Below are 13,323 nucleotides of genomic sequence, written 5' to 3'. Positions count from 1 at the left end.
CTTGTAGCACAGAGAGAAATATGTAAGATGAGTTTCAAGAATACAGATAGTCTTTGCCAGTCCACTGAGATGGCTTTTAGATATTCATTACTTTTACTTGACTTTTATATAGGTTATAAAAAGTAAATGTGGTGAAACCTCATTTTTACATGGACAGAATAGAATTTCTGCTGGTTGGCCTTAAACTGATCCCACACTTGAAATTAATTGAAGTCCATGAGTTTATTGCCTCCAACACTTTTAAGCCAGTGCAATTTTTCATTTTCCCCTAAGTTGTAATTTTATTAAACCAAGTTATAGCAATAACAACCCTTATGAAGAGGAAGATGAGAAGAAGGAAAGAACCACCTGCCAGGGAACACAATACGGGGAAAAGCATACTTCTTTAGAATTTCCATTTATAAGTAATGTCAACAAAATTGGAAACAGAAAGCTGCCATTTATTTTTGTAATAATAATTGTGTCTTTGTTCCAAAATTAAGCCTTTTATCCAAGTCAGAACACTATAAGTCCAGTGCTTCATAGCACCCTTTGAAAGGATGAGCCGGAAAGTTGGCTGTGCAGGTGAGGTCATTTGTGATGGGAGCATCCTTTAGGGCAACATGTTTGGGAGCATCCTTTAAGGCAAAGGACAGAGAGAGGTGCCTGCAGCTATGACAGAGTTGATAGTTGCAGTGCAGGGGGTATGCATATATTTACAATATTGCCCTTTGGGTGAGTGTAGAACACAACAATGGAGTTGGAAGAACAATTGTCCTTCTTACAGTGGTGTTGGGGGCAGGGCAGTACTTACAGGCAGGGACCTTGCATTTATAACCCCCTCAGGTTGAAGTCAGAGGTTTGAATGGCTAGCAGAGTAATACAATTATTTTTTATGATTGGATCTCAAAGGACTTTATAAAAACTACATAACTAAGGCCATGTGCAATTATTGAAGTGTAGCCACCTGTGGGAAAGGAATGGCTGACAATGGAAGCTTTCTCAAATCTTCCTACATCAAGTGACATTAGGAACGGAAACCCCTAACATGTATTAACACATCTTTTCAATGGACGAGAAAGAATGCTTCATGAAAGTGGAGCTTGGAAAAAATCTACTTGCAAAGAAAGAGACCGAGATTCCAGCGCTCATTACGCCAAGGCATCGTAGGCTATAATCGCACCCACCCCCTAGAGGGTCCCTCTTAAGTGGTGACCTAAAAACAAATTCGCCAGTTGGCTGGAGCATGCATCCTAAAGTTGCAGCAGAAGTGAATAAGCTTGACTGACTTCAGTCCCAGAAGGGTTCTATCTGTAAATGCAGAAGTGGAAGCAAAAATATTTTTTATTAGTCTTAAAATGACCCTCATTTTAATAACTAGCCATAGTGTCAGAAGCATGGACTGCAGTCATTCTTTAGCTTTTAAGAGCTAAAGCATCATGCATGCATTCCTATTTGTTTGATACTTTTGATACTGGATTCGTGTAAAGTGTCCGTATTCTTGACTAATAAGGGAGGTGAGTTTTTATCATTTTTCTCTGCATACTACTTAAAGTATTCAGAGTGTCTCCTTATTTAAAAACAAACAGGCCTGCAAACTTGATGTGTAGCATTTAAATAATCATATTAAAATTCAGATCTAGCACCCACATTTCCCTGAGTGCTGTCAGTTTTATGAGAAACTGGAAACTCATGCTAAACAACTAACAGTATTCAGTGTGCGCCTGCTGCCTTCCAACAAGTGTTTAATGGTGTGGGGGCCAGTTTGCCATAATTGGGACTGCTATTTATTTTCCTGAATTACTCTCTATTTTGGCAGTATTTTATGCTTGGTTTTAGTTTGTTGGAGATCTTTAAAGCATTACTCATTTGTTGCGTCTGTAGGTCTGGATGAAACGTTTGAAACCAGCAAAGTCAAATGTGGTGGATCATATAGTGTCGATTTGGGAAAATGTAGGCATCTAGGCGCTTTTTAATTCACAGGTACCTGGTCTGTTCCTGTTTACAGAAAAAATACCAGTAAAGGACTTTTTTATGTACTTTTTTCTCCCCCCCTCCTCTCCCTTCTCGTCATCACTAAATAATATTTACTAAGCACTCACCTGGACACGGTGCTGTGCTGGGCAAAGTACAAGACAAACGAAAAAGATCCTGTGATTACTCCCCCAGGAAGGAGCGGTCTAAACTCCAGTATATTGAAATGGGCACTGTGTAGAGTGTTGAGATAATAATTTTCCAGATGGCAAATCAACCCAATTACCAATTTACTTAAACACTACATTCTTTTTTTTTTTTTTTAAAGCAAACAAACAAGACTGCTTGCTCTTTGAGATGGGAATTCTGCTTTTTGCATGAACCCTAGAGATTATGATATATGTTGAAATGTAAGTTGATTTTGGCATATGTGAATCATTTGAAGGGTGATGATATAGTTCAGTTTATTGCAGATGTGAAGAAAGGCTTTGAAACAACTGCCAGAAAGAAAGGGAGCGTAGTGACTTGTAGAAGGAGGGCTCGTAGCAGCCCGTTACATGCAAGGTAGCAGAAAGCGCGTTCAGACGACGGGATGGTGGTGGGGTGCCTTATTGACTTTTCTAAGAAATTTGGGCTAATTTTGGGTCAGGGAATTCTTGATTGTAACATTTCAAGTACTTATCCTGGCATATTAAAACAATTTGACTACAGATAATGCTTTACATATTTCTTTGGTATCTTGATAGAACTCTTTTATAACTATTTCATGGACTCCTCTATTTGGAGACAAAATGTACATCTGACTTTGGAGGACTTTTTCTATTAGAAATTAATGTTCCGTAAATTAAGTCACAGATTCTATTATCCTAATTTCTCCAAAAGAGGCACATTCTCTCCCCCTTTGCTTTCTTGCCAAGAGGAGGCATGGCACGAGGATGTTTGGGGATACCTGTCCACAGGGAGTGAAAGTACAGCATAAATAATCACAAAGTGCTTATTGAGCTCTAAGTTTAAAAATTACATGTGTGTAACTCTCTTCTGCATCCCCCCCCCACACACTTGCTATTTGTGTATGTATCATTTTTAGGGTTAAAATGGAATTATTTTTAGTTTTCCCACTATCGGGCTTCTTAATGTTGATAATGCTGACTCAAGTTGTTGACCTGATTATAATTTATAATTGCTCTTTGCATATTTGGTTTCATTTTTTGATGATTTTGAAACCAAGAGACATACCACTACACTTACACTTGAATTTGTGTTTGTAAGAATGTTTTGCTGTGTGGTAGAGCTTATTTTGCTATCGATGTCTAACAAATAATGGGGTAACTGTGTTTTGACCAGTTTCTACGTAAAGGTCAATTTCGTGCCTATGGTAATTAGCTTAGCTTATTCTAGACTTTCGGCTAATTCTGGTAATTTCCCGTGAAAGAGTATATTTAGCAGAAAAGGAGTTAATTCTCAAGCATAGTGTTTTTCTCCTTTCCATTGGAGACTGTTTAATTTTAAAAGTGATTTATCTCTCTCTTTTAAGTAAAAACCCCTAAAAGGCTATAAAAAAGTGGCAAGTTAACATTAAAGGTGGACAAATTATTTGAAGGAGATGGAAAGAGGGCTACATGGTGGAGGAGAAAAGGAAAAACTTCAATCATCACGAACTGAAAAATTTTAGGGAAGACTAACTTTTGGTTCTTCTGTAATAAAATCTGCAAGGAAGCCCTCCTATTGCAACTTCAGGAAAAGCGTGTGTCTGTTTTTAGTGGCAAGAAGATTAAACGTTACTTTAAAAGAACCTGTCTTTAAACCCCATACTTAGAGACTTGATTTTCTTTCAGACCCCAACTGTAAACTTGAAGACAAGACTGAAGATGGAGAGGCAATAGACGGTAAGAAGAGGCCGGAAGACGGAGAGGAGTTGGAAGACGAAGCTGTGCACAGCTGTGACAGCTGCCTCCAGGTGTTCGAATCACTGAGCGATATCACAGAACACAAGATTAATCAATGTCAGCTGACAGGTAAACAATACTTAGCATTTCTTGTCTTCTCATACTGTTCTATTTCTGATTTTTTTCAGTTTGTTCCTCCCCCCCCCCCCTTCTAATTATTGTACTTCTACACTCAATACCTAGGTAAGTCTAGAAGAGCTTTAGAAGGAATTTTGAGGTGGTGGTTTGCGACAAACTCAGTGTCATAGTCCTTCTTAGATTTTGAATTGTACCTGGATTTTAAAACTAATGGGTGTATTTTCATTTTCTTTCTTATTTTTTTTTTTAACTACACAATGCCATGTACGTGCAGAACTAACATTAGGTGGCTAAAATAAAGTTTAAAAAAACCTTTTGAATATTTTTTCAAAGAATTTCAGCATGTATTTTAAATACATGTATTTTTGCAATGAATTATTGGCATGTATCTTAACTTATTTTAGCTTAAATGTCATCTCCTCAAGGGAACTTTCCCCGATCTTTCTCTGCCTGGATTAGCTGCCTTTTTGTGTTCTCATAAAGTCCAATGCTTGTTCTGGAATATCAGAGTTCTCACTGCATGTGGTTCACTTTCCAACCCCCCCCCTCATTAGACTGAAATCCTATGGATGGGGGGAGTTGTATGTTATTCATCTTTGTGCTCTCTGATCCTTGCACTGTGCCAGCCCACAGTAGGACCTCACTAAGGCAGGGAATCTACTCTACTATACTGTTCATGGGAGGGATCAGATTGAGAATCACGTGAAGTTCAATTTAATGGCTGAATAAAACTAAAACTCAGTTTACCAAATTTCTACCCTCTTTAAAAATGTGTCCTACAAGAGCATACTATATGAGGCTAGGTGGGACATTTTGGATAGATACCTTTTTTTAGGTTCATGTCATTTTTCTCTTAATGTTTGAAGCTGACACTGCTCCTGTATATGTATGTGTGTGTGTGTAGGTCTCTGTCTATTTTCCTAGCACAAATCTTTCTTTAGTTAACCATGTATAAGAAATGTATTTACTAGACAAGTGGTTCTCCAACTGTTTTCCACAGAATATTGATATTTTTGTAAGATTTTAATAGGTGTTCCATTTTAACCAGGTTTCCTGAACAGATTATTGTGGAAATTTTGGATTAAATCCAGTTAAATAGCCTTCTTTATTAAAGTGCACTGTGACTCTTCAAAAAGGGATTACAGTGAGTAAGTTTATTAGGCCATAGAATCTTCTTTCGTTCAGAAAACCCGTTGTCATTTTTTGGAATGTACGTTTAGGACTTGTTGTAGCTTATATAAACATTGGCCATGTACATATTTTTTGTGGTGTTTGGTAACTTTTATTTTGATACAATTCTAAACTTACAGGAAAATTGCAAAAATAGTACATGTAATTCCCATGTACTATTTATCTGATTCACCAATTATTTACATTTTACCTCATTTACTTTATCATTGACTCTCTTTCATCAATTTTTTTTATAATCATTTGAGAAAAGGGTAGAGACAACACACCACTCTAAAATATACCCTGTGTATTTTCTAAACAAATACACTCTCTTACATGACCACAGCACTCTTATCAAAATCAAAGAAGTTCACATTTAACACCGTAGATTACTATTATCTAATCCATAATCAATGTTTAAATTTCAACAGTCATCCCAGTAATGACCTATATAGATTTTTTTTCTCATCCTTGGTTCAGGATCATATATAACATTTAATTGTCATGTCTCTTTTGCCTCCTTTCACCTGGAATGATCTCTCAGTCTTTCTTTGTCTTTCTTGACTATAACACTTTTGAAGAGAACCTGCCAGTTCCAGTCATGTGCCACATAACATTTTGGTCAACGATGGACTGCATATATAAGATAGTGGTCTCCTAAGACTAGTACCATGCTATAGTACTATAGTAATATATATATTACTATAGTACTATAGTACACCCATAGCCTGGGTGTGTAGTAGGCTATACCATCTAGGTTTGTGAAACTACATTCTATAATGTTCATACAATGATGAAATTTCCTAACGATGCGTTTCTTAGACTGCATCTCTGTCGTTAAGCATGACTGTACTTTATGGACTGCCCATGTACATTTCAGTTTGTCTCATGTACGTTGCCTCATGATTAAATTCAGGTTATACACTTTGATATTCCACCACCAAAGTGATGTTGTGCCCTTCTCACTGCACCAGATCAGGAAGTACATGATGTTGATTTATCCCAGTGTTGATGATGTTAACAGTGAATACTTGTTTAAGTTGGTTTCACCAACTTTCTTCATTGTAAAGTTACTGTTTTCCCTTTGTAAGTAATAAGTAATTTGTGGGAAGATACTTTGCCACTATGTAAATATCCTCATTCTCATAAAACATCCATTTTAACTCCCTAATTTCTGTATTTATTAGTTGACCTTCTACTATAATTTCCTGTCTTATTCGTTTATTTGTTTATTCATATCACCATGGCTTTTGGATTTTTATTTTATTCAGTGGGTCATAATTCACTACTATGATTATTTTGATGCCCAGATTGCCCAAGATTTAGTCAATGGGAGTCCTTTCAAACTGGATCCTGTTAGTTTAATATGTCTCCATGATTATTCAAGGTCTTACTTAGTTTCTACTGCAAACAGATGCTCCAGGCTCATCATGTTCTTGTCCCAGTCCTGCAATCAGCGTTTTTTCCGAGGAGTCCTGGTTCCTTTAAGAGGACAAAGGTGTTTAGAAACCAAGACATAGGCACTTTGTGTGCTCGTTGCTTTAGTTGTATCATTGATTATAGACCCTGTCAGCAGACAAAATTAGGAAATGAATTAGGAAATACCTCCTAATTCAATCTGACATTTCAGATACTTCCCAGTCTTTTTCCTTTCTATATTTGTTACTACCTTTTTTAGCAGTGAGAAACCTAGTTTCCTTCATCCTCAATACGTCTACTCATTTGCTTGAGTCTAGAATATACATTAAGTAGTTTCAGAATTGCTTACTCATACCATCATGATAAGCAGACCAACTAACTAGGGTAATAGTTGTTTATAATTATTAATGCTATAATTTTTAATGTAACATTCATATATAGTGAATTTTATGAATCATAAGGATACAGTTGTTGAATTTTGACAAAATACATACACCCGTGTGACCCATATCCTTCTTAAGATGTAGATAATTTTCTGCATCCTAGAAATTTCCCTCGTACCCCTTTCCAATCAATAATGTTTCACCAGGAGTTACCAGCTTTTAAGTTTTTTAACCATAAGTTAGTTTTGCTGTTCTAGAACTTCTGATAGTGCAATTAGACAGTATGTACTCTTTTTTTGTGTCCAGCTTCCTTTGTTCAGCATAAAGTCCGTGAGATTGATTCATGTTGTGTATATGAGTAATATGTTCTTCTTTATTGCTGAGTGGTACTCCATCATATGAATATGTCAAAAGTTGCTTTCCATTCTCCTATTGGTAGACATTTTGGTTGTTTTTAGTTTTTGATTATTATGAATAAAGTTGATGTGAACCTTCCTATATAGGTCATTTTGTGGGCATGTGTTTTATTTCTCTTGAGTTAACAAGTAGGAGTGGAATTGCTGGGTCATGAGGTTGGGTAGTAGGATATGTTTAACTATATGGAAAACTTCTGAGCTTTTTTCCAAAAGTGGTTGCACCATTTTACCCTCCCACTAGCAATTTCTGAGAGTTCCAGTTGTGCATCCTTGCTAACATTTGTGTTGTCAGTCTTTTTAATTTTAGCATTCTGTTGGGTGTGTATTGGTATTCTTTGTGGACTTATTTGCATTTTCTAGCTCATATACATTTAATTGACTTCATTTAATGCATTTTTCCCTTAGAATGCATAATTTTTTGAAATCCCATTAAATGTAGACCCTTAGTAAGATTCTATTTTCAGAGGAATACCTGATGCTTTAAAGGAAACTCTACTCATCACTAATTTTAGGGTAACGACCTGGGAACTTGACTGACATGGGCAGTATATACTATACTAGCAAGAAATCTTACCTTAGGTAAGAATGGATTTTTAAATAAGCTTCAAATTCTATTTAGTGTTTACTTTTTATTGAGTTTCTGCCATATAGTTATCTTTATGCTCAGCTCTATGAAATAGAAAAGACTGTATTCCTTTACAACTTCATATATTATACAATATATATTCTCTTATATATGAAACAACTTTAATATCAGTGCAGGAAATGCTGGATTTTCAGCACGTCACATGGTAAAGATAATATTTGTAGGTTAAATACTGTTTTTTGTAAAAAAATAATTTAAAAAAACCCCAAACACTAATAAAATATTTGGCTTCTTTTGATTTTAAGCTTTCTTAAAAGCAGAGAATCTGGTTTGTGCTCATATACCACAACATTTTAATCAAAGGTAGGAAAACAGAGCCCTATTTGTGACTTAATGAAACACATTTCAGAAAAAGTACGTCTGCTGGGCCTTGGTCCTGTGTATTGTTGTTCAGGATGATTTCTTGGGGAGGCCGGTAGACTGATGAAAAAAAGCAGAAGTGGAGGATCAGGGAGAGAGCAAAAAGGGGGGGAAACAAAATCAGGAATCGTTCACATTTGTTGAAGGTGTTAAAGTTGAACCTGCAGTTGGCCTACAGTACCCTGCTTTCTAATTTGGAAAGGATTAAAGACACTGGAAGCATTTTAATTAAAAAAGTACTATGATGCTTTTACCTTCCTTCTCGGTTAAAACCTTTTAGTGTAAGTCAGGAGTGACACTCTTCCAGTTTTTGCTTCCTGTTGCTTGAGTTAATTCTTTTCTTGGTGCTTCTTTTTTTATTTTTCCCCTGCTGGACAAAGTGCTAGTTTAGCAAAGGAGAATATTTCTAGTTGTTCTCTTTTTCTCCTCTTAGTTTTACTCTTTCTTTTGTTCTTTTTCCTTTTTGTCTTTTAACTTCATCCAGCCCCACATGTATCTTTGCTAATTTTCCTTTGATTCCTATCCTTTCCCCAGACTCTTAATTTCCTTGTTGTGCATATTTCTCCTCTTCCTTTCTCTTTATTTTATAGTCTCTTGCTGCTTTCTTAACTGTTTTCTTTGCTCCTGTGGCTTCCTTTTTATTAATCTTGAAGTCTTACGTGTTTGGTCCTACCCAGCTAGATCATAGCCTAAGGACTTTTTGGCGAATGATTTGTATGAAGAAAGAGGGAATTCTGAGTAGTGTAATGGAGGGTTAACTATAGAGAAAAATTAGAAGAGAAAGAAATCTTAAAACTTGTTGTTTTGCAAAATAACAGAAAACTGAGGTATTTTATGGTCTGACCCCTGTGGGAGTTACTCAGGGTAGTTCTGTTGTGGGAGAGCTGGTAGGAACCCTGCCTTGAGATTCTTCCCATCTTTTAACTGAAAGTTTCTTGGTAACTTGAGATCTGTTCCTTTGGTGACTTTCATCCCCAAGGGTAAGGTGCATTCCTTGGAGAGTCTGCCTGGGTGAAAATTGATTCACTCTGTTTCAGAAGTCTTCAAATCCTGGTATAGTTTTGCCAAGTGAGCCCAGACTCAGACTAGACCAGGCCTTAGGAGATGAAGGTCAAATATGGAGTAAGGTGATCAATTCTAGACCCAGATTTTAAAGTCATCTCATCAATCGAGTATGCCTGGGTCGGTTCCTGAGTAGGTATCAGAAACCTAGAAAGACTGAACTCACAGACAGTAGATCTGGCAGGGGACCTAGAGATCTAGGAGTCACAAACATGATTCACGGAGTCCAGCAGGGAGGGGTATTCTGGATGTGGGCACTGTTCTGGACAAGCATCCTGCCCGATCCAGGAAGGAACGAGGAGAGCAGGGGACAAGATGGCACTCAGGAAAATGAGTTCTTTTTTCTTTGTCTCATGGTGCAGTTTTCCTCTAGTCTACAATCCAACATGTGTAAATAAGTTACGTATCATCCCTGCTTGAAGGAATAAGGGGAAAGGTGAAAGAAAAAAGTGCAATCCCACTCTTCAGTTGTAGCAGTAGATGGAAACCACCTGTCTCGCCCCAGCCTGGCTCTCTTTCCTGGAGGCTGGGGAGGGAGGGAAATCAACACTCTAATGCTGTTGGGACTCTCTGATGCAGAAGACAGATTATCAAAATATATATTTAAAGAAGGAAAAGCACAGAGAACCTCTCATTTTACTAATCCACCAACCCTATCATTTCTTGCCAATTCCCTCAGGGGGTGGGGAGGGCTGGAAGCCAGAGGGGTCTCATCACACTTCTCAACAAAGATTTAATAGCAGGGTGCTATGGGGAAGGCTGAGATTACGGAGACTTTATTATGCTTACAAAACTGAGTAAGAACTAGCATTGTAAATCATCAAAACTAAGCTACACTTAACAGGATAAATGTGTAAAGTGCATTTGGTAATACTGTATGCTTGTTGTTCCGAGTCATTTTTCTCTTCTCTCCTGCTAATTTGTGGACTTGAATTGTCTAAGTGTTCTTTCACATCATTAATGTGAATTGCCTGGATGTAAATGCAGAGAAAAACTAAATAGCTTGGTATTAGTTTTTAACCCTCTGGCCCACCGTGCTGTGGGTAAGATGAGCAGGCAGAGATATGTATGAGAGCAAGGCTGCTCTGCTTTAGGAGAATGTGTTTGTAGGTCAGATTTATAAAGCCCTAATAGATTTGTGGCTCTTTTACAAATATTATTACTGTAAAGGTTCACATTTTTGAGGAAAATGAAGTGAATCAATGAGTGGATGCTATGCCGTGGTATAAAATAGTAGGTTCACTTAATTTGATTTAAAACTTATGAGACTTCCTGGAAGCTTCACGTCGATTTTTCTGAACTGAAGACTTTTAGACATCTGGATTTTTTTTTTTTTTTTTAGCCAAAGAATTTTTTTAAAAAGTGAAAGTGATTGTACATGTGTTGCATGGTTGTGGTAAATTAAAGACTGGTTGGTTCCACTCGACAATCAAGTACCCTAACACTTAGTTCTATTGGCAATGGAAATAAGGGAAATGAGTGTTTTTTATGGAATGAAGCATCGTTTTCATAGAAGCATATTGAAACCGTTCTTAGAACTTTTCTTGGCTGTCTTCCTTTTCAAATCATTAGTTCAAATAAATTACATGAAATAAATGTGATATTTTAACTTTTTAGTTTATATCAATTAGGCTTAAGGCATTATAACTTACATATATTTATATTAATTTCTATATTCATTATTCATACTTTGTTATTAATGATTTATATATCAACTGTTTATTTCTATATTCAGTTAGGCTTAATAGGCTATATGTTTTATTTTCTTCTTTCCCTCCATTTTGATCAATTCCTTGTTTCCTATCTAAACTATTTTTTTAGTTTTTAGCCTAATTCATTCTGTAAATACCCAGAAGTCCCCAAAGTGCAGTTTTGTGGCCTCCATCAATTCCGTTCCCCAGCCCCTTCTCCACCTGCTTCTTAATTTTTAGGCCAGTGGTTTCCAAACTTTTTTTTTTTTGAGGAAGATTAGCCCTGAGCTAACATCTGCTGCCACTCCTCCTCTTTTTGTTGAGGAAGACTGGCCCTGAGCTAACATCCATGCCTATCTTCTTCCACTTTATATGTGGGACGCCTACCACAGCATGGCTTGCCAAGTGGTGCCATGTCCGCATCCGGGATCTGAACCGGCGAACCCCAGGCTGCCGAAGCCGAATGTGCAAACTTAACTATGCACGACCGGGCCAGCCCCCAAACTTTTTGATTAAAAAAAATTAGTAAGGGTCTTTATTATGTGTATTTGTCAATACATTACATAGATACATGTATTATACAGCATTCACAAAAATAGAAATTGAAAAATGAGGATGAAATAAGCACGTTTTTAAAATAAATTTATGTTGTTTTGAAGTCCTGGTCTAGATTCATTTATTTTGACAATTCATTTTAATGACTGTGAGAGCTAAAAAAGCAGTCTCACAAAGCCACCAGAGAGAACATATGTTATTACACTTCTCGATGAGGTTCATCATTATTGGTGGTGGATATAAGCCCATATTTCAAAGAACTTTCCTGATAGTCTCAGTTTTGTTTTGCCAACTTTTGGTCAGATCTGATTAAATTGTTTCTTTCTTCCCCCTCCTTCATATGGTGGCTGATAAAGAGCTTTTACAGGAGTGGAATGGCCAGATTTGCCATTTTCTTGTTGATTACTACTTGTGCTCAGCTGTCAATCCTGCAGTTTCCTTGTGGAAAACTTTTAAAATCTGTTGTCAAAATGTGAGGATTTTGTGTGGATTAGATTAGTTAACATTAAATGTGATCCGTCAGCCTGTTTCACTGGGCACGGTCAGCTACTCTGTTCTGAGATGCGGGAGGGGAATGGAAAAGCCAGGGCTTCCGGGTTGACAGGGGTCCTGCTTATCTTCTTGCTCTCAGGAAGGTCTCATTTGTTTCTGGAGGCTGTTTATGGATCTTGTCCGTTCTGATTGGTTCCTGAATATTCCGAATATCTTCTCTACCCTAGGATATGTACCCTATATTTCAGAGACTGCTGTTTTTGACTACCACTTACTTCATCATATGAAAAACAACTCACCCAGTTTCTGTTCCTCTCAGATTTAGAGAAAGTGGTGAGGCCGAGTGTGTCATTTTCTTAGTCTGGCAGGGCCGTGAGTAAGTTCTTCTATGCATTTACCAGAGAAGAAGCAATCATCCATAATTGGTTCCAACCTCCGAGCTGTTGGCTGAGTGAGCTCCTTTTCTGGTTTTGAAGGAAGGGACAGTTAAACTATTACCAGCTACAAAAGCTGTGATATTTCCACATTGATTTGGCTACAGCAGAACTTTCGCTGTTAGTACCTAGTCTACCATTCTCTTTTTGCTATATTTGTTTGTGAAATTCTCTACCAAAACGTGGATGTGAAATCATCATTTTTAGGTCCATTTTTTTTGGTGCTCTTTGAATGCTTTTGGGCATTGTAATTGAAAGCTATAAAAGGACTGTACTGATGAATTACAATTTCCCACTATGAATGATGAATTATTACATGTATTAATTTTTTAAAATTAAGCAGTTGGAATGTTGAAGGAGTAATTTAAGGAATATTTCTCTGTATTTTTGATGTGCCTTTTAAAATTAGGTGTTTTTACTCTCAGCCTGCTTTAATAACTTGTGAATTGCAAGAAAGCTACTGATTATGAATGGAAAGTTCCTGAAGGATGAAATTTCCTAAAAATAGAAAATAAGTAGGCACTTTCACTTTGTTTTTTACAAGTAAAACTTAAGTGGAGAAGATGCTGTACTAGCTATAACTGTATTTGCAAATTACCTGCTCCTTGATTAATTTGAGGTTTTTGAAATTAGCATTTTGAAATGAATAGAATTCAAGAAGAAAATTAGCATTATTTGTCTGTGTATAACAAAATGTTAGCTTTGGGTGTCTTGTGGA

The 13,323-nt window shown here is 36.8% G+C and overlaps 1 protein-coding gene across 8 annotated transcripts in view; it reads left to right on the top strand.

Moving 5' to 3' along the window:
* ZNF521 (zinc finger protein 521) overlaps positions 1–13,323 on the top strand; it is a 273,454-nt gene that overhangs the window by 26,143 nt on the left and 233,988 nt on the right. For all 8 annotated transcript variants that reach the window (XR_011541952.1, XR_011541953.1, XM_070627502.1 and 5 more), the window contains one exon: positions 3,789–3,968. Coding sequence is in view for 4 of the 8 variants with exons in the window: in XM_070627502.1 (XP_070483603.1) it covers positions 3,789–3,968 (180 nt within the window). In the remaining 4 variants the exon portion in view is untranslated. The remainder of the gene's footprint in view (positions 1–3,788; positions 3,969–13,323) is intronic.

The sequence above is a fragment of the Equus przewalskii genome, chromosome 7 (genome assembly GCF_037783145.1).
Source record: "Equus przewalskii isolate Varuska chromosome 7, EquPr2, whole genome shotgun sequence".
Lineage (NCBI taxonomy): Eukaryota > Metazoa > Chordata > Mammalia > Perissodactyla > Equidae > Equus > Equus przewalskii.
Note: the sequence above shows the minus strand (reverse complement) of the source record. Positions and strands in the feature narration are given on the sequence as shown.